We start from the raw sequence: 21,719 nt of genomic DNA on the forward strand, positions 1-21,719 counted from the left end.
CTCTGTTTTCGGTATGCAAACAAATGGAATGTTTACATATGTATTGGCATGCCCGTTGTACAGATCATCAAAGTATTTTATGAATAAAGTATATTTTTGAAATAAAAAAACTTACTGTGAGAAACCTGATATTTTCACAGGTTTCACAGAAATCATATGTCCAGAATGCTCTTGTAGCTAAACAGGACTGGGAACTTTTAGAGCTCCACAACTACTTAAGAAAATATAGTAATTGTAATTGACTCAAGCCTTACAAGTCAAGTTAAATTGCGTACCTCAGAGCTTACAAGTGCTATTTGATGTTTTTTTTAAAAAAAAGCACTTCTAATCAAATCAAGGAATAAAGACAATTCTTCTGATTAGTAAACCTGTACAAAAAAACATCAAATGTATCTGTTGCTGAATGAAGCCCTGGGAGAAGATTAATTAAAAAGAACCAGTGTCTTTACTCTCCCCAGTGATCAGATCAGAAACATGTGAGCTTTGCTTGTTCACAGAATGCACCATGTGGAGTTAATCCTCACTCAGACAGAATGCACTGGCATTAAATTTTACAGGGTTAACACAGCCTGCTTTTTTTTCCCCAGGGCACAATACCTGAAAGGACGAATGGATTTTTAAACAATAGCAACAGATTTAATGGAACTTCAGCTTATGTTAATGATACAAAACATTATTCTCTCGGTGAAGGACAGAAGTGAATAATGTGCCCTCTGTTCCCCTAACTGAATGAGCAGTGACACAGGCATTTGAGGAGGGCTACACTACAAATGCAATAATACTCAATACTGTTTCGAGCATCTATGATCTGGATTTTGGTGAATCGACAGGGGTGGCCTTAATCATCAGTTTAGTGGGGGAGACTAAAGTTCCCTTCAGGAACTGAGTAGTTGGCTGTTGGTAAATGCCCCACAGTTAAGGCTACTAATGAAGGAAGTTTCCATTTGCCAGGAAAAATCAACTGGGGTCCATAGACATCGCCAATGGGAGCCATGGCTACTGGTGATATTCCCTCGAACTAAGGTCCAGGATCCTGGAGCAAGCCTAGGCCACCGGAAAACAAAGGCAGGACAGGAGTCACAGGGGAGGGGTTGGAGAAAAAGAAATAGCTTTCAGTGTGGGTCAGAGTGCTTAATAGTGAGGGATACTACTTCTGGGAAGCTGTAGGTAAACTAGACAGGCTTTATTGGGCAACCCTCAGAGAATCTCAGGAGATGTTTGCCACCTTCATTTGATCCCTAAGCCACTACTAAAGTGTGGTGGGATAATGAGTGCTAGTGGGCTCATGAAGGAACCCAATTGTCAACTGATCACTGGCAGCTCAAAATCCCACGTCAGCTGCTTCCACCCTCCAGCTCCATCAAGTGAGGTTTCCTTATTGCTACGAATCCTATACAAAGCTTCTCTACAATCAAGTGGACCCTGAAGTCATTGCCCAGCTCGACAGACTGCATAAAATCCAAGCCTCCGAAGATGATCGCAGCCAGTTCAAGAGTGCCCTGTGTCAGCAGTTTTAAAAACAAATGACGCAAGTAGCAACATTAGTCTTGAAATTCTACATTTTCATCACCATGAGAAAAATGTGACACACAAGTGAATAATTTGAAGGTTATATCCATTGTGCTGAACATTTAATAATGAAGCTCATTTACCAGTTCTGGATCATAAAGCAAGAGTCCAAGAAAGGAGCTGCTGGACAAATGCTCCAGTTCAGCACTGAGAGAGTCAGAGGTGCTGATGGCGAACAGTGCAACAACCAATTGCTACCGTGTTTCATCTACATGACTCATTATGTCTGAAACTAATTAATTCATCATATGAAGCTCTTTTAGTCATTGCAGAAATGTGCTAATGTATTATATATAATTATACAGAAGTCCATAAACAATTATTTACTTCTACATTTAATTCATAAAAGGAGAAAATATGAGCAACCATATGATGTTGAACTCACCTGGCAATGCAGGTTCCAGCTGTCTCCAACAGAACTACCCAGGACACGTAACAGGTAACAATGGTCAGAGGAACATTGCTGATTGTGGCACATTCTAATGGACCAATGATTTCTGATGCTCACCTTAAAAGCAATCATTGGCTGATTAGCCTGTCAGTGGGGATGGTCTCTATCCAATTGTCACACTTATAAGACCATAAGAACAGACATTAGGCCATTCAGCCCATCATGTCTGTTCTGCCATTCAATCATGACTGATAAGTTTCTTGTCCCCATTCTCCTGCTTTCTCCCTGTAACCCTCGATACCCTCAACAATCAAGAATCTCTGTCTTAATATACTCAAATGACCTGGTCTCCACAGCCTTTTGTGGCAGTGAATTCCATACATTCACCATTCTCTGGCTGAAGAAGTTTCTCCTTATTTCTGTTCTAAAATGTCTTCCCTTTACTCCAAGGCTGTGTCCTTAAGTCCTACCAATGGAGCATCTTCCCAACATCCACTCTCTACAGACCATTCGGTAGTCTGTAAATTTCAATTAGATCCCCCCTCCCCACCCTTCTAAACTCCATCAAGTATAGACCCAGAGTTGTCAAATGTTCTTCATATGTTGCATTGGAACTATTTGCATGAATCTCCTCTGAACACACTGCAGGGCCAGTACATCCTTCCTGAGACATGGGGTCCAAAACTGTGCACAATACTCCAAATGTGGAGTGTCTAGAGCCTTCTAGAACCTCAGAAATACATCCCCGCTTTTATATTCAAGTCCTCTCAAAATAACTACCAACATTGCATTTGCCTTCCTCACTACTGGCCCAACCTGCAAGTTTACCTTGCGAGAATCCTAGACTTGAACTCCCAAATCTCTTTGCACTTCAGACTTCTGAATTTGCTTTCCATTTAGAAAATAGTCCATGCTTCTATTCTTCTTACCAAAGTGCATGACTTTATACTTTCCCACATTGTACTCCATCTGCCACCTCTTTGCCCACTCTCCTAATCTGTCCAAATCCTTTTGCAGCCTCCGCACTTCCTCAATACTACCTGTCCCTTTACCTATATTTGTATCATCTGCAAACTTCAGCAGAATGCTCTCAGTTCCTTCATCTAGATCATTAAATGTACGGAGTGAAAGGTTGTGGTCCTAACACTGAACCTTGCGGAACACCACTTGTCACTGGCTGCCATCCTGACAAGGACCCTTTTATCCCCACTCGCTGTACTTTTTGCCAGACAGCCAATCTTCTTTCCATGTTAGCATCTTGCCTCTAACACCATGGGCCCTCTTGTGTTGCACCTTGTCAAAGGCCTTCTTAAAGTCCAGATAGATAACATTCATTGACTCTCCTAGGTCTAACCTGCTTGTTACTTCAAAATTCTGGCAGGTTTGTCAGGCATGACCTCCCCTTGACGAAACCATGCTCACTTTGCCCTATTTTATATACACTTCTAAGTATTCAGAAATTTCAACCTTCACAATGGACTCCAAAGCCCTTCCCATTGACTGAAGTTAGGCGAATTGGCTTTTGCCGTCTTTTGCCTTACTCCCTTTTTAACAGAGGCGTCACGTTAGTAATTTTCCAGTCCTCCAGGACCCTCCCTGACTCCGGTGATTGCTGAAAGATCACCACTAATACCTGCACTATCTCCCTTAGAACTCTGGGGTGTAGACCATTTGGTCCGGGTGATTTATCCATCTTCAGGCCATTCACTTTTTCTAGCACCTTCTCCTTGGCGATGGCCATCATACTCAGCTCTGCCCCCTGACTCTCTTGCATGTTTGGGATACTATTGGTGTCTTCGATTGATGAAAAGTAATTATTCAGTTCCACAGCATTTCCTTGGTCAGGAGATCCAAGTTTACTGTCCCAGAAGTAAAATCTCTGAACAGATTCATCTTGATCCAATCTGTGATGTGGAGTTGCCAGCATTGGACTGGGATGGACAAAGTCTGGAATCACATGAAACCAGATTATGGTCCAACAGGTTGATTTGAAATCACAAACTTTCAGATCATAGACTCTTCGTCAGGTCAAGACAATTCACCTGACGAAGGGGCAACACTCTGAACGCTTGCGATACTCTGTATGCTTGGTTGAAATAAAACTCGAACTACAAAGTTTATCCTTAGACTTTGTCTAAGAGATTTAAATTTTAGTGTACAGCACAATATTCTAAACCCAAGATGCTCAAAGTATTACTGGTGGACCAGCATCCCAGTGTCCTCAACAGAATACTCAAGTCAAGACCTGGAATTTCTCACAGTGCTAAAGTTAGACCTTTGTATTTAAGCCAAGAAAGAAGAAAGTCAGCACTTGGAGCACAAATCTTTAAAATGGATCAATTTCACTTGAACAGTATTAGAAAGCAAATTTCATTGGCTTCTAGACTTTTTTTAAAAGATCAACTTTAAATATCATTCATAGTAGAACCACAAAAACTCTGACAATAAATGACTTGGAAGAGGAGAGTTAGCAACAAATGACAGAAAAGTGAAAGTAAGCCAGAATGAAAAAATAGATTAGTTTACGCTGAACAAAAGACAAAAGGTGAGGGGTTGAAGAGAAGGGAACAATAATTGTAAATTTTAATCTAAAAAGATATACTTGGGAGACTTACCAGCTCAATTCATACAACCAAAGCAAAATATGTTTCTTGATACATACACAGCAACAATGAGTAAAGGAAGGTGGCAAACTACTCTGCTGTTACTTAATAATGTTTTTGAATGGGTAAAATTGAGAACTTGGGAACATTTCAGCAATGGTCAAAGGACCATCAAATCTGATCCTACAACAAAAGTAAGATGAAATGAATCAATCAGGAAAAGCTATGTAAGACTGCTTTAAAAAAGGCAATAATGAAAAATGGTGCAAAATAAGGAAAAACAGGAGGGAGAAACAAAATCATTTAAGGATGGATTAGAGATTGTGGTGAGTAAATGTATTAGATTACAACGATAGCCAAAAAGGATTATAAATTCCGTAAAAATGGAAACAGGAAAATATTTTAATCCAGATTGAAGATAAAGATGTCTGAAATGAAAAAATGAAAAGCACATGGATAGAATACTAAGCAAAGTGAGAGTACTTTCACAGATTGTAAAATAAAGAATAAACAAGATCAATCAAGACAAACCATGTGATGCGATAACGTTTAATTATTGGGCAGGGTAGAATCAAAGTTCACTAGATTTATAAAGAACAGGTCAATGATGCAGCAAAATACCCTTCCTGAATAATTGGAAGAAAATCAACAGATGAAATATGTAGAAATGAGAGTTCACTTTACCTATGTATTCCAGCATCTGGTGCACAGTGTCTTAAAAAAGCATTCAACTTTGCTGAAGAATATTTTATGTACAACTACCAACATTAGGATGAGGATTTAAGCAACACCTAAAAGATCATTTTCCCAGGGGAAGCTTTCCTTTCCAAGGTTTACTAGCAAAATGGTTGAACAGTTTAAGTCAACATAAGGCCATGGTAACAGAATGAAAAGAAGAGACCAACAATAAGAAATTGTATCTCTCCCCCTCCATGTGTGTATGATGTCTCATTGCATGTCAGTTAGTGTACTCTAATTTGGTAAGTATAAGCACGGATTATAGAAAATCCAAAGTAAAATTAAGGGTAGAGTAAACCATTGTACACTGGAGTCATGCAGAACACACATGGCTTAGCTCTTGTAGTAAAACAGAAACCTAGTAATAAAGAAATAGATAATCACATGGAATCACAATGCAGAATTATTTGCCAGAGCACTCAAGTTGGATTTTGTGTAATATGAGCTTGTCAAAGTCCCAATTTTATGGTTGGTACAATAGATATCTGTAAATTCTAGGTGTTAGACCAAACAGGGGAAAACAGACTTAACTGAAGATATTCAAGAATATTTAGAGGGATCACAATATAAATTGGGAGCTAGAATTTAACAGTTTACTTGGTTAGGCGATCGGGGAAAACTCACCATTGGTTTGAAACATTCCTATCATACTGAATCCCCAATATCAATAACCAGGAGGTTACCATTAACCAAAAATTGACCTGGACTAGTTGTACACACACTGTGGTTAGATAAGCAGGTCAGAGGATGGGAATCCTGCAGCGGGTAACCCACCTCCAAATTCCCCAAAGTCTGTCTACCACCTTCAAGGCAACAAATAAGCACGGAAAACTCTCCAGTTGCCTGGATAGGTATAGTTCAAACGACAATACTAACAGGTATATGTATGCGAAATGAACACAGCAGTTCAGGAAGGCAACTCAATTCAGTTTTCTCAAGTGCAACTAGGGATGGCATTAAATGCATGCCCATATACCAATAATGAATTTTAAAAAAAATACAAACTAATAAATGAAGATGTCAAAACAATTCTTGATAAAGACCACAAGCACAAAAAAGAGAGACAGGAATGGAAAGCACCATTTCTGAGATTTAGATTTATATGATGCAAAGTAGTTAAGGTTCTAAATTTTTGGATTCATAAGGCAATTTATGAACCAATCTAAGAGATTTACAATTCATGAAAACTCAAACGAGAAGGTATAAATTAATTTTAGAATTAACCAACTGGCAACAATGATGATTAATACAAAGTCCCCAGAGGCAAACAATGAAATGCAAAACAACATAGTTCATATTCTTATTGAATAAGAGCAGAGTGCGGGAGAAGGCAATTTACCCATCAACTCTGCTATTTAGTACAATCACAGCTGAATTCAACTCAACCTCAACTCCATTTTCTGCTCCCCACAAACCTTTAACCTATTAATAGAAGCAGATTGATTTGAGTACATGGATACTATGTTTTGTGCAAAAAACAATGTTCATTGTGGAGGGGGGGGGGGGTGGGCGGAATGTTATTAGATGTTAAGGAGAGGTAGTTGGCATTTTCTTGTTGGAGATAACACCTTTCAATGAGATTCGATTCTCACTTCAACTTTTGTTTCATATGTTCAGCTTCATTCTGCAGTCTTCTAGATTTCAACTGTCTCCCCTTTCCTCTCTTCCACCATCACCCCCATAGATTACAGAATACATATATAGTAATGTCAATGCAAATTGCATGCATGAATTTGCTTCTTAAAATGCTCAAAAAATTGAGACATTTAAAGAGACTAGAATGAGACCAGTAAGATTTAACCCAAAACTTTGCAGCACTATTCAGTTGTGAATAATAGTCATTAATCCTCAGTCAAAAGCCAGACATTAATATGCAATTTTCTTCACATTCTAAATCACTCATTCTCAAATAATGCTTTGAAGGATTGTTTGTGTTTTAAATGTCAGACGGAATGAAAGCTTCATCTCAATTTTACTGCTGCTATCTGACAAATATAATCGAACTATTCAATCACTGGATATGGCAATAGCTAGGAGATGCATGAAAACACAATAGCTTTCATGTCTTTGCTTGTATATGTTTTACAGTGTTGCTGCAAATGCTCAATGTAATTTTTTTGAGTCAAAGACCATGTAATCAACATTTTCTTTCAAGAGTTCTTATTTGATTGGGCTTTATTGGCAAAACTTAAGCAAGTGGCTCAATCGGTTAGGGTTGCCAACCCTCCATGGAATCTCTGGGAATTGAAAATCAGTGTCTATGATGCTGTGTGCAACCCTAGGGTACCCCAGGATATTGAAAAGAACTGACTTTTTTTTTTAAATTGCTGAGAATGAGAACCAAACAGGCTGTCTGGCTAACATGGAGGGTTGGAGCTACAGGGAGAGGTTGAATGTGCTGGGGTTATTTTTCCTAGAACATCAGAAGCTGAGGGGTGATCGGACAGGTTTTTTAAATCATGAGGGTATGGACAGGGTGAATAGCCAAAGTCTTTTTTCCCAGGGTAGGGTAGTCCGAACTAGAGGGTATAGGTTTAAGGTGAAAGGGGAAAGATTTAAAACGGAACGAAGGGGCAACTTTTTCACACAGAAGATGTTGCATGTCTAGAATGAGCCGCCAGAGGGTGGAGGGTGATACAGTTACAACATCTAAAAGGCATCTGGATGGGTATATGAGTAGGAAGGGTTTAGAGGGATGTGTGCCAAATGCTGGCAAATGAGACTAGATTAATTTAGGATGGACTGAAGGGTCTGCTATACATCTGACTCTACAACTGCCCAAGAAATTGAATTTTCTGATGGATGATTGCCCAGTATCTGGAACCCTTCAAAACAAAGCCATTAAAGTTAGAGAGTTTAGAGGTCACTGACTCAGTTAAGCTTAATAGTTACCCAGGGAAAGTGAGAATTTGTCTCTACTTCTGTGTAACTATTAAACTGAATGCCCCCACCCCCCCAACCTCAATGTCCCTCCAACTGCTCCCATTCTCCTCACCAATACTCTTTAACCTGACCAACCGAACAGGCCTGACATCACACCCTGGCCTGCCAAATTCAACTTACACCCTGACCCCAGCCAATCACCAACCTGACACCCCAACAATTCAACTCAATCCGACCCCACATCCCCTCGACTCAACATATAAGGAAGGCAAGGTTGATGCCAAGTGCTTGCATGACTTTGCTTCTTAAACTGCTCAACAATGAAGATATTTAGCTGAAGAGGCAAGAATGTGACTGCGAGTAGAAAGACCTAACCCAAAACTTTGCAGCTCCGTTCAGTTATGAGTAATTAATTCTCAGACAATTGTCAGATGTTAATATGCTATTTTCTTTCAAATTTGATAGCACATTCAGCTTAAGTCGTGTTACGAAGGATTGATTGTATTTTAGCAGTCAGAGTTGAACCTTACCACAATTTCACCACCACAATCTGAAAAATGAAATTAAACAATTCAATCATTAGAAGTTAGTTCAGCTTGTACCACACCTTCATCCTGACTCTGGACCAACTGGACTGCCCCCAACTGCACCCACCCTAGCCCAAGCATATTCACTTAACTGGATCCTATTATCCCCAACCCCACCCCCCCCATATCAAACTTACACATCAACCTTTACACAGAAGCGGTCAAAGGGACTAGCTATGGTGTTAACTTTTAAAACCACAGAACATTGCACACTGACTGCTGCAAAAGATGGCCTAGTTTCTACAAAGATTATTTTGTTGCTGGATGTGTGGATTCCCAGGCAGGTTCATAACAGGAGGCCCCTGTTCTGTGGGCAGTTAAAGGCAAGTGGGTTATTTTAAACCTCTTAAAGCGCTGAGGTTGAAAATAGCGTTTCTAACCCTGAATGGAATTGAGGAGACATTGTTGCAAAAGATTCCTGAGCACCCGTTTTCATTAACTTATTGATTTTTTTTAAAAAATGAACAAACAGCTTGAAATGCCACAGGATCCTTACCTTCAAGTGAGTGATTTACCTATTCTCTCCCATGCTCTACAGTTAACCTATTCTCTAAAAACACCAGCCTCCTCAAACCAATATGGGAGATTTGATTCTGTTCCATTTGTGTTTTGTTACAGGATACTGTGGAAACTGGAACAATGGAACCAACCATGCAGAACAGGGAACACCACAGAACTGAGCTGGTACACTCCCTTTTACAGCCAGTGTAGGGGGCAGGGAAAGGGAAGGAAATCACAGACACGGAAAAGAGTATTTACATAGTAAGTAATCTCCCAAGATATCTGTACGCTCCTTTAATTTCATATTCACTTTAAAACAAAAAGGACACAGGAGAAAGATTAAGTACTTTTTTTAAAAAAGAAGTACTGCGACTACTGACTTAGGTCAAATCTGCACATAATGCTGTTGTTAAACAGAGTCCAGCATCTCAATGAAACTTGCAGGCTGGATCTATGTTAGTATAGAAAACTTACTACAAATAATCCCGACGGTGAAATTAAATAGTTTGACACTATTTCAAATTATCCACTCCAGGAAATGCTGCATTGCATATAGATCATTAATATCCTTTCTACGCTGCCTAGTAATTACAGGAAAAGTCTTAAAAATTGGACAAAACTCAACCTCGGTCTCAGGATGCAATTGATTATGAGAACATAGAAATTTATTCCAGTTTACTGAAGCAATGCAAGTTAAAGAGGATATTTCCAGCTGCTGAAAATCATAAGAGGGTAAGTCAGTATTCAAAATTATCAAAGGAGGATAATTGCTGAAAGATTCTTTCCACTGACTGAACATATCTGCATAAATGTAGGATTGGTACTGGAGTTATGAAAAGAATGGTTGAATGATTTTTTTTTTGCAGAGCAGCGGAGAAACAAGAATGGAATTAACTGAATAGCTCTTTCAAAGAGACAGCAGCACGACAGTCGGTCAAATGGCCTCATTCTGTCCTAGCGTTTTGTGAGGCAAAATCTAATGATTTCTTGTTTAAATTCATGCTTTTGCTCAAGTATTGCAGTGGGAATTTGGTTTTGATGCATCTCTTACTATCTAGCAGTAAAGGCCAAATGATTACTGCATTTGACATGTGAAGAAAAGTAATACATGTCTTTTCAATTTTGCATTACCGACAAGTTAGTCATCTGAATTGGACTGACTGCTGCGAATCCCAGAACTAAATATTTTGTAGCAAAATTCACAAAATTTTCATTTTCTAATTATCCTATCTGATTCATTTATTCTTCCCTCTTTTGATACTTTATGCAGTAGTCTGATGTATTGGCCATGAGCGGACAAATGATGAAGCATCTGCAGCATAATAACTGTCATTGGCGTTAAAATCCAAGATAATAGAAAAAGGCACAGTAACAGCAAAAAATATGAAGCAGAGAAGGAACAGTAAAAGCCTATAAATCGATTATGTGTGTTGTTTTCACTGTGTCTATTTAATGGGCAGCAAAGGGACAAAGTGACTTCTGCAGAATAACGTTTCTTACAATTTGTCGTATTCCTATCTCATGCCACCCTGCTCTGAAGGTTAAAACAAACCTTCCTTTGCTTATATTCTCGATAAAGTGCAAATGCCAAGTGACAGTTTGGCACTGTAGATATGAGGCTAAGTTCTTAGGCATTGCTACTTGAAAGAAAGCATGTGTTCAAACTTGAAAAATTCTAATGTTTCCTTATGCTTTCAATACCATTTCCAAAACCAAAAAAAATGTTCTTGACTGAAAATAAATGATTCACAGTATTCGAGGGGCATTTTTTTAATTACAAAATTAAGACAGCTCTAACCAGTTAAGGCTGCAATCATAGGCCAATGATGATTGCAATAAGCAGCTGGCAGATAAGAAAAACAAAACACCTGAACTAGATTTGTGAACAGCACATCAACTGGCATTGCTCTAGATCACAAAATCACATCAAAACAACAGCAAAGCCACAAGCATAGAACACAAAAGGCAGCAAAAATAAAATTGACAACTGAACAACAGGTCTACAAGTTAGTCAGTGAGCGCATTCCAAAGCACGACAGAAATCTTGCGACTATCAGGAATAGGAGCATGGACACACAAGAAAGCAACCTGCGTCACCTGCTGCAGCCTGTTCTCTCCACGTGCTGCTTATAGGAATCTGGGCTCTGGGGTAGCGGTGTCCAGGGCATGCTATAAATTCAAATACAAGTACCACATTTATTAACTTTATTTCAGCAAGTACAAGACATTCCTTTCCCAAACTTTAACAACATAGCTCAATATAGGACTCATCGTCCCCTAATTCAGTGACCCCCACCCCTCAACTGTAATATTGATAGGACACATGCTGTTTGAAGAAAGGCACAATATTATTGTCCAATAATCCTTGCTGTATTGTTTTCACCTGCCTCTCAAATGTGCGAATCAATAGCTTTTCACCACAGTTGGTCAATTCTACAGTTCTGCAGGCAGGATTTAAAAATTGTTGATACTACGCTGAATAGGAGCCTGGGTCTTTTTTTTAAAAAACCCACTGATTTCAAATCATATTCAGGTGTAACGATGCTCCCACTCTCACAGTATTATCTGGGTTCATTTGCACTTGTTTTACACAAAGTAATATGCTTTCAGGTAGGGTTGAAAATCAATGATGACAGTTCAATAGTCAGAAGGAGATGCTATTTCAAACCATCTATAATTCATGCTCAGTAATCTCATCAAACTGTGGCTTCAATAGAACTTGTTGCTTCTTTCCATCTTAAACCAGGATGCAGGGAAATAGCCTTCCACTGGAAGAAAGTCTTTCAATTAATATATGTGGAACAGGAGGAAGAAACAAAAGATAATCAGACCATTTGTAAAGAAAATAAGACTCAAAATTGTGTTTTTATTAGGATCAAGCTCCACGATTTTCAGCAGGCCAGTGTAAACTAAAGCAACAGTATGTATAATGGAAACTTTTTAAAAAATAGCAGCAAGAGTTGGCCATTCAACCCATCACGTCTGCTCCACATTCAACATGATCATGGCTGATCCTCTAACTTAACACAAACTCCAGTTCTGTCCCATACCTCTTAATACATTTACTGTGTAATAAACTTATTTAATACTTCAATATATTTAGAGACTTAGCCTCCACTGCCTATGTGGCAGAGAATTTCACAGACACCAGCCTCTGGAAAGAAGATTATTCTCCTCCTCTCTGGTCTAAATGGCCTACCCTGTATCCTGAGACCATGACCTCTTTTTTATGAGCCCCTTGCTAGGGAGAATATCACTGCTGCATCCAATATGTCCAGCCCAGTTAGAATTTAAATGTTTCAATGAGATCTCTTCATTTTTCTAAACTCCAGTGAGTAGAAGCCCAAGAGACCCAATCTTTCATTTATACAACAATCCTGCCATCTCAGGAATGTACCTGCTGAACCTTCATTGCATTCCCTCTATGATACATCTTTTCAAAGACAGGAAGACCCAATCTGAATGCAAGATTCCAAGTGTGGTCTCACCAAGGTGCAGCAAGACATTCTTGCTCCACTTCAAGTCCTCTTGCACTGAAGGCCAATATAGCATTTCTCCTCTTAACTTCTTACTGCACATGTATGCTTACTTTCAATGAAAAGTATACAAGGATACCCAGATCCTTTTATATATAAACTCTTCCCACTCTGTCACCATTTAAATATTTGTCATTTTACTTCTTCCTAATGAATTGGATAACTACACATTTAACAACATTATACTGCATCTGCCATTATCTGCTCAGTCAACTTCTGTAAATGACCTTGAACCTTCTTTACATTCTGCACACCACTGTTAACTCCTCAATGTTTTGTCTTCAGAAAACATGGAAATATTACATATGATTTCCTCATTAAATTGCTGCTATATATTGAGAATCGCTGGAACCTAAGCATTGATCGCCGTGGTAACCACTTAGTCATAGACTCACGTTCTGAAAAAGACCAGATTATTTATACTATTCCACTCTTAACCAATTCTCAATCCATGCAAGTATATTAACCCCAAAACTATGTGCTTTAATCTTGCACACTAACCTCTTATGTGGGATTTGATCAGAAGTTTTCTGAAAACCCAAATACACATCTAATTCTCAATCATTTTATTAATTATATCCTCAAAACTTTTCAGTAAGCTTGTCAAATATGGAATGTCTTTCATGATTTTTATAATCCTCTTGATGTGCTCTAAATACCATTATTGCATCCTTAGTACAAGATTTTAAATGAGGTGCTAAATCTGGCATGCATTGTTTTTGCCGTCATACTCCTTTTGAATTCCAAATATTTAAAATACCTGATCACCAACTTGCACTGATATGGTCGCATTGACAAAATTGTACATTCCAATGTGTTTCATAGGCTCATTACTAGTCAAAATTTGATATCAAGCCTCATATGAATGAATATCAAGATTTAAAAGTGCAAGCCACCACAATTCAGTCGGTTTTCTCATTAGTGAGAGACAACTGGTGGTGAGTTTAACCTGAGGGTCACCACACTTCAGGCAAATGGTGAAGTTGAGAAGACAGGGTATTCGTGGTTACCTCAGCCATTGCAGGAATTGAACACACACTGTTTCCATCACTTTGCATTTCAAACCAGCTATCCAGCCAAACGAATTAACTGACCAAATGGACAAAATTTCCTCAGCCTTGTGCTCTCCCCTGCTAAGGCTGTTGCACCAGTGAACTTGTGACAATTCACCTCCCTTCAACGCAAAACTGTTCACAACCTTGATTAGCCATTACTGAAACACACCAAAGAATTGGCACTGATGGTTTTATCAATGTCAACTTGCACTTGTCGGATATTTGACAATTTATGCGGCACTGTTATCTGGTGTAACTTGAAATGGCTGCAAATTTTAGATTAGATTAGATTACTTACAGTGTGGAAATAGGCCCTTCAGCCCAACAAGTCCACACCGACCCTCCCAAGAGCAACCCACCCAGACCCATTCCCCTATATTTACCCCTTCACCTAACACTACAGGCAATTCACCTAACCTGCACATTTTCCTCCCACAGTCCAAAAATGTGCAGGTGAAGGGGTAAATGTAGGGGAGTGGGTCTGGGTGGGTTGCTCTTCGGGGGGTCAGTATGGAATTGTTGGGCCGAAGGGCCTGTTTCCACATTAACTAATCTAATCTAAAAATTGCAGCCATTTCAAGTTACACCAGAGAACACTGCCGCATATTATTAGCCACCAATGAAATATCACAAGACTGCTGAAGAACTGAGGCAAAATATTGCATTACAAGCAACTCAAAACCTGTAATTAAAGATCACCATGTTAAGATTTTACATTATTTTGAAACATACTCACTGAGTACTGCCCCAACCGAGTGATGGCCAAAGAAAACTAGAGAAGTCAAACCCACTCCAATGCAGAGAGAAAGGATTCACTTATAGAATGATCCAAAATATACATGAACAAAAACAATATACGATCCAAAAGTGTCAAAATACTTCACACAATGAATCACCTTGAAGGGTAAGGAGGAAACTGGGCAGCAGATTAATGCATTCCTTCCCACAAGCAATGAAATTAAATATCAATGAATTTTTTTTTAAAAAATGGAACTGATCCAGGCAGGGAAACTGGCCAACAGCAAGAAGTCTCCATACAAATTTAACAGCAACATTGTGGTATCTTTAATATCTATTGATATATTGGAGGACAGCAAATTGGCAATGTAGTATCCCACTCAGTACTTTATACAAATGTGGCCTTCCCATCCTGCACCATTCTGTTCCTGGATTAAGAATACTAGCAACCAAGGGAAACCTGACAAGTGAAGAATTCAGGAAGCTACCATCACACTGAGCAGGCATGGATGATGACAATGTGGTTCTTCAAAGTGGTTTCTCACTGCTGGACTCACTGGTGCAATCCATTCATATTGTCTAGTCAATGAAAGTGCCTGCTTGCTCAGGGACTTCAGAAATAAAACCCTGAATAATTAAGATATAATTTGTTAACATAGGTTTATCTGTAATGAATCATTGGTAATGAATTAATGCCTCTGCAATAGATTCAAATAAGAAGATGTACAAAAAAGGAAACAAACTGAGAAAGAAAGTTAGTTCTGCCATATATCTTAGATTAATCTATTATATAATTCTTCCTATCCCAAGAATAGGAATGTTTTGTAAACCTGACGACTGTTTTAAGCATAGCTATGAATCATCAATGTCCCATTGAAATGTTCAACAGAACCAATTCAGGTTTTAAAGCAAAATTCTAGTTTGAAGTGAAGCCTGAAGCACCTGAATTTTTAAAATTCAGTCATGGGATGTGGGCATCCTTGTCTCGGACAGCATTTATTGCCCATCCCTAATTCAAGAGAGGGTGGAGTTGAGCTGATTCATGAACCACTGAAGGGCTGTTAGAAAGAGAGTTTCTGGATTTTGATCCAGCAATGCAGGACAGTGAGATTTGGAGAGGAGACTGGCACCTATGAATCTACTGCCCCAGTGCTATTAAAAGGAGAATTTCAGATTTTTGACCATGCAACACTGAAGGAACAACGATGTCGACCCAAGTTCAAGATAGTTCAATGGCTTGGAGCTGAACTTGCAGCTGGTTGTGCTTCCACGTATCTGCTGCCCTTGTCCTTCTATACTGAAGTGGTTGTGGGAATGGAAAGGGAGTTGTGGATGGTATACATTGCAGCTCCTGTGCACCAGTGGAGGAGGGAGTGAATGTTTAAAGGTAAGAAATGGGACAGGATTGATAGAACAAACCTTTTTTTTGTAACAAAATGGGCAAGATTAAAATTACAAATTGACATTTTTGAACAAACTTTATAAAAATAGTAAATATTCTTTGAAATTCTTGCCTGTGTGATGGGAATTGAACAAAGGAGTTTATTATACCTTGAAGCTGCCAAGGATTAAACTCCGGAATTCCCTCAAGATTTTCAGAAACTTTATAATACATTCACTCTTCAACTAGGTTTTCTGCTATCTGCTTCAATATCACTGCATAATGTGATGTCAAGTCATTGAAATCCTGTCAGGACTCTAAAAAAAGTTGTACATCATATAAGCCCTCGATGAATCACTAGTTTTTGTACCTGCAGCAGTTCATTTACTAGAATTACACTGATGAAACATGACCAGTTACCTAGGCTTTGGCCATAGAACGCTAATAGCACTGTTATTACAGGTCTGTGTCCTTCTGCCTATTGCTTTATCATAAAGCAACACTGTTAAAGTCCTCAATATCAAAATCTGTTTTTAACATTTAATTTGCACTGAAGGAATCTGACAGAAGAGACTCCATCACAGTGTCCAGCAGCATGTTCTACCAGATTTTTTTCCTTCTTCGGAGGTGAAAACCTTCCCAAAAAATCAAAATACATTGTAATTAGGACAGTCACAGGCTAACCCATGTATTGCTGTTTTAAAAAACACAGGTTTTTTATCTGCCTGTCTCATAAGCAAGAAAATACTTAAAATGTATATTCATTCTGCAAAGATCAAGTTCTTTTTAATCTAAGTTGCTAATTAGAAACCTGCTCTGCAATTCTTGCACTTCGCTATTTTTAAGTGATCAGCCAAAGAAGGTGTTTTGGGTATTATTATTATTATTGAGCTGTTGGCAACAGATAGCTAGGAAATGTCAGTTTGGTTAAATCTGCTGGCATAGTTTTGTTGGTGCTTGTTTATGTATTATCCAATTTCATTGTGCAGCTGGCAATTTATAAAAAAGCAGGTTGGGCTCATCCTAAAGTCAGGCAAGGGGGCAACAGACCAAGCTGACAGCCAGAACAGCACTGTCTATTTTCAAAACTAACTGCAAGCACTGGTTTGATACAGCACATAGCAAGGTTTAGAGTAAATCCTCCTTGCCTGGAGGATAAAGTTACCAAATGCAGCACAGCATCTCATTTAACAAAAACATAGAAAATTGAATGCCATCTAGAATGTAAATCTGCCATTGCTTTAATTTTGCACAAGGGATGACTTCTTTTAAAAGGTCTTTCACAATGTTATTAAAATCTATGATTGTTTAACCTTGCACAGTAACAATACCATTACCAATTGAATTCTGCGGTTGATATTTAAACCACTATCTCACAGCCGCAACATCAATGGTGATGATCAAGACAGACTTATGACCGATCTCCTTCAGGTTTACATCTGAAAGCTCTCTCACTGGCACAGCAAAACATACTGACAAACCCATCTGTTGTATATTACAACCTTGCCCGAAATATTTAAGGCTTTACTGACTGATCTTTTCAGATTGCCAAGTTATTTTGTATAAACCTCAGGTTGCAAATATTCTGTTACACTATCTAAAAATAAATACAAGTGACAAGAATGTTTGCATTAATGTTTCTTTCAAGCAGGGCTTCTCGATCTGCAGGTGGTGCTCCCCCAATCCCCGGTGGGGTTACAAAACTCGATTTTCACGTCACTAGCTCTGAGGCTTCACACCTCTGTGACCATTACATTCCAAACTTTGAGCATGGAACTTCTATGCAAGAGATAGGGACACTTCCACTGCACTAAAGATTCCAGAACTGTGGCTCAATCCTGACATGGCTCCTTCAAGTCTTCATTTTTATTGCTGTGTGCGACCTAATGGGCAGACCCCTTAGGTTTGATTGTTGTGACAGACAAAAAGTCTGTGTAAAGTTAGTTTTTTTGTGAACCTTGCAGATAAAAACAAATCTTAACATTGAACTGATCCTTTCAGCCCACAACATATTAAAAAAAAGAGCCAACATGATTGAGAGAGTCAGTGAATTTTTGTCAATGTATTATCCCTAGAAATGGGGATTATACATAATGTGGAAGAATCTGAAATGGACCATATGAAGGTGAGGGTAGGAACAAAATTGAAAACAAAACTCAATTTTTCCCAGTTCAGAACAAAGAAAAGGAAATAAAACCAATACAATTCATTCTGCCATTTCCATTTGCATCTTCTCCAAACCAACCTTCTGTTTCTTTAATTGTTCAAACTTCAGCTTTGCCCCATCACCTGTGTCATGATTTGATCTCTCCAGCCTTCCATCCTTTGCAGTTCTTAATATCACCACCACCTGACAGCCCCAACCTTTCCCTTGCTTGAAATCCGTCATACCTCAAACTGACAACAGGTTGGAGACATGAAACATTAACTCACTTTTCCCATTCCACAAATCTACCCAACTCTCATATTTCCAGCACTTGTTTCATTTTTAAATTTCAGGCATTGCTTATTGTGATTTAGTGTGAGCCTCTAACGAATTTCCTAAAATTGTGCACACTCAAAAGCCTCTCAAATAAATCAGCACCAGATTTTGTGGTTAACTCAGGGTTTTAAAAAAAAGCCTTTTCTCTCATATCTTATTCCAGTTTCCTAAGGTTTCCTTTTATCTATATCAAGCCATGCCTTCCTTTTCTACACTGCACATCAACAATGAAAAATTGAAAAGTTTGCCCAATTGCAGTTTTTCAACCACACGTGCCTCATGTTCAAGACTGATGGTAGAATAAGTGGAAAAATATATTTTCATGCTTGGAAAAACCTACAACAGCATTGGGTGCTTTCCTTGTTTTCGTCCATTTAATTTCTAGGTTATTCCCGTGAAAAAGTTTTAAAATTTCAGTAGATATTGACAAGGGCAGAATGGGCAAGGGGAATGAGGCCACTTACAGTTGTAATATCTGAATTGCAGCCAAAGAGACAATTCCAGAGCCTGCATGGGTTCTTGGCAAGCAGCAGCCCACTTGGGCAGCCTGGCTATGAACCTTCTATGAGAATGCTCCTCATATGCATTCCTACACAAGTCTCTTTAAATTTAGACAACTTGAATGCAGCACTTGAAGGGTCACAACCACATTCAACAACAAATAAACAAATCAAGTGTTGTGATACATGGAAAGCTGAATTTTGAAAAAAAATTGAAGAACAAAGAAAAATACAGCACTGGAATAGGCCCTTCAGTCCTCTAAGCCTGTGCCGATCCAGATCCTCTATCTAAACCTGCTCCCTGCCCATTCATGTATCTGTTCAGATCCATCTTACATAACGCTATCTACCACCTCCGCTGGCAAGGCGTTCCAGGTACCCACCAACTTCTGCGTAAAGAACTGTCCATGCATATTTCCCTTAAACTCTTCCCCTCTCACCTGGAGTTCATGACCCCTAGGAATTGACCCCGCCCCCTCCCCCACACTGGAAGAAAGCTTCTTGCTATCCACCCTGTCCATACCTCTCATGGTTTTGTAGACCTCAATCAGGTTCCTCCCTCAACCTCAGTCTACTCAACCTCTCTTCATAGCTAGCATCTCCGAGTGACCCTTCTCTGCACCCTCTCCAAAGCATCCACATCCTTCTAGTAAGGCAGCAACCAAAACTGTACGCAGTATTCCAAATGTGGCCATACCAAAGTCTTATACAACTGTATACAACAATAATCTTCTCTTTTCAGAAATCAATGATGTTAATGCTGTGCATATTCTTGTCACCATATTACAAATAAGTGAAACGAGCATTCAGGAAAGAACATGCCTCTGCCAAGCTGTATTGCCCAACACTATTTATGAGGCTCTGCAAGGCCTTTTCATACCTAGTGGATGTACTGCAATGTCAAAGTTCAAAAACAGCAAACACATTTATTAAGAGCTTCAATCCCACTCAGGTGGTTTCAGGGCAATCCATCTCCAACAACCTGCACTGAAAACTCTGTTGATATTTTAACAGCTGAGAAAACTTCTAACACGTTAGTTAAGACAATCCACAACATTCTAAAACAGTCAACCTATGGTATTCTGAAAAAAGTAGTCAATTTGATCTATCTCCCAGTATTAACAAATCTTTTCAATTACTCCATAACGTGGCTCAGTCTCTTGAGTGAATTACAAAGAAACAAAAAGTCTGCATTTACATCTTCACCAAAAATGAATAATTTCTTCCCTGGACCATGCCCTAACTGTGAACTATGTTGATGTCTGTCGATTAGCTTTTGAGGTATATTATTTACAAGCACACTAGCAAAGTGGGGCAAAAACATAACCTTTCTTCCCCATTCCCCCACTTTGTGACAAAGGTAAAGAGATGCTGCAGCTACTGGAAGGAAATCATATGTAGCAATGTGAAATACTGAAGCAAGGGAAGGATTGCATTCAACGACTCTGCAAAGTGTGCATGTCTTCACTAGAAAGAGAGATTGTTGAAGGGTGATTAGAATCCTGCAACAGCAATTTTAAGGAATTGGATAACAGACTGATTGACTGTTGCACTGCATCTGTAGTATAATCAGAGGACATAGTTAAAAGAAAACAGGATTGAATTAATCTCTAATTGGAGTATTTCATTGAGCAAGCAGTCAAACCATGGAACAGATTTCAATGGAAAGAATGGAAACAATTAGTAAGAATTAATTTTAACACAAATTAAATACTTTGTTTTAGAAAAATGTGCAATAAAAACATGTCATATGCCAGCAAATGGTAGCTTGGGAGGAAAATGATGAGTCTGGAACAATGGTTCCCAAAATGTCCTCCACTTTACCCCAATTTATAGAACATAGAAGAATACAGCGCAGTACAGGCCCTTCGGCCCTCGATGTTGCGCCGATCCAAGCCCACCTAACCTACACTAGCCCACTATCCTCCATATGCCTATCCAATGCCTGCTTAAATGCCCATGATGAGGGAGAGTCTACCACTGCTACTGGCAGGGCATTCCATGAACTCATGACTCGCTGAGTAAAGAGTAAAGAGTAAAGATTGTTGGAGACTAATTGGCTGAGGTTTATTAATGTGATTCATCAACTCCATTATCAGAGTGAGTAAGATAGGCCTGTATTGTCTGGAGTTTAAAGGAATAAGAGGTGATTGAAACAAAGAAGATTTTGAAAGGAAAAACTGAGAGAATTGCGAATGCTGAAAATCAGAAACAAAAACAGAAGTTGCTGAAAACGTTCAGCAGGGCTGACAGCATCTGTAAAGAGAAATCAAAGTTAATGTTTTGGGTCTGATGATCCATCCTCAGAACTTGCTCTTGATGAGGAGGGTCACCGGATCTGAGACATTAACTTTGATATCTCTTCACAGATGCTGCCAGACCTACCAAGCTTGTTCAGCAAGATCTTGAAAGGGTTGGACACAGTCAATGTTTAGATAGAACTTTCCTCTGCCTGAGTGTCTGGAAACAGGAAGTATAAACTGCTCCTATTTATTACTATATTGTAATCATGCACTTACTGGGACGGAGGTAGTGGTGGCATTGAGGGGGGCAGGCGATGGCTGTCCTGCATGTATTGGAAGCAGTTTAGGAAAGGTTCACTCTGCCAATTTCAGGAGAGGGGAAGAGAAAGAGGGGTTTGTCTTGTAACAAAAGATTGATGGGATTCATCTTATCCTTTTTGGAGGTGATCTTACCAAACAATAACTTGAGGAGTTATTTACAGGAGTACGGGAAGAGTCTCAAACTAGGACAC

At 39.0% G+C, this 21,719-nt stretch overlaps 1 protein-coding gene and 1 long non-coding RNA gene across 3 annotated transcripts in view; one reads left to right on the top strand and one right to left on the bottom strand.

The window, feature by feature from the left end:
• The window catches only part of LOC122549168, a 17,798-nt gene extending 7,582 nt beyond the window's left edge, over nucleotides 1–10,216 (top strand). Inside the window, exons 2-3 of the long non-coding RNA XR_006311441.1 lie at nucleotides 9,390–9,533; nucleotides 10,139–10,216. This is a non-coding gene — a long non-coding RNA (uncharacterized LOC122549168). The remainder of the gene's footprint in view (nucleotides 1–9,389; nucleotides 9,534–10,138) is intronic.
• The window catches only part of tmem65 (transmembrane protein 65), an 88,428-nt gene that overhangs the window by 49,099 nt on the left and 17,610 nt on the right, over nucleotides 1–21,719 (bottom strand). Inside the window, exon 2 of one of the 2 annotated variants that reach the window (XM_043688531.1) lies at nucleotides 11,370–11,441. The exons of the other annotated variant lie outside the window; for it this stretch is intronic. Within the exon in view, the coding sequence (XP_043544466.1) occupies nucleotides 11,370–11,441 (72 nt within the window). The remainder of the gene's footprint in view (nucleotides 1–11,369; nucleotides 11,442–21,719) is intronic. 2 annotated transcript variants of the gene reach the window in all.

The sequence above is a fragment of the Chiloscyllium plagiosum genome, chromosome 4, assembly GCF_004010195.1.
Source record: "Chiloscyllium plagiosum isolate BGI_BamShark_2017 chromosome 4, ASM401019v2, whole genome shotgun sequence".
NCBI lineage: Eukaryota > Metazoa > Chordata > Chondrichthyes > Orectolobiformes > Hemiscylliidae > Chiloscyllium > Chiloscyllium plagiosum.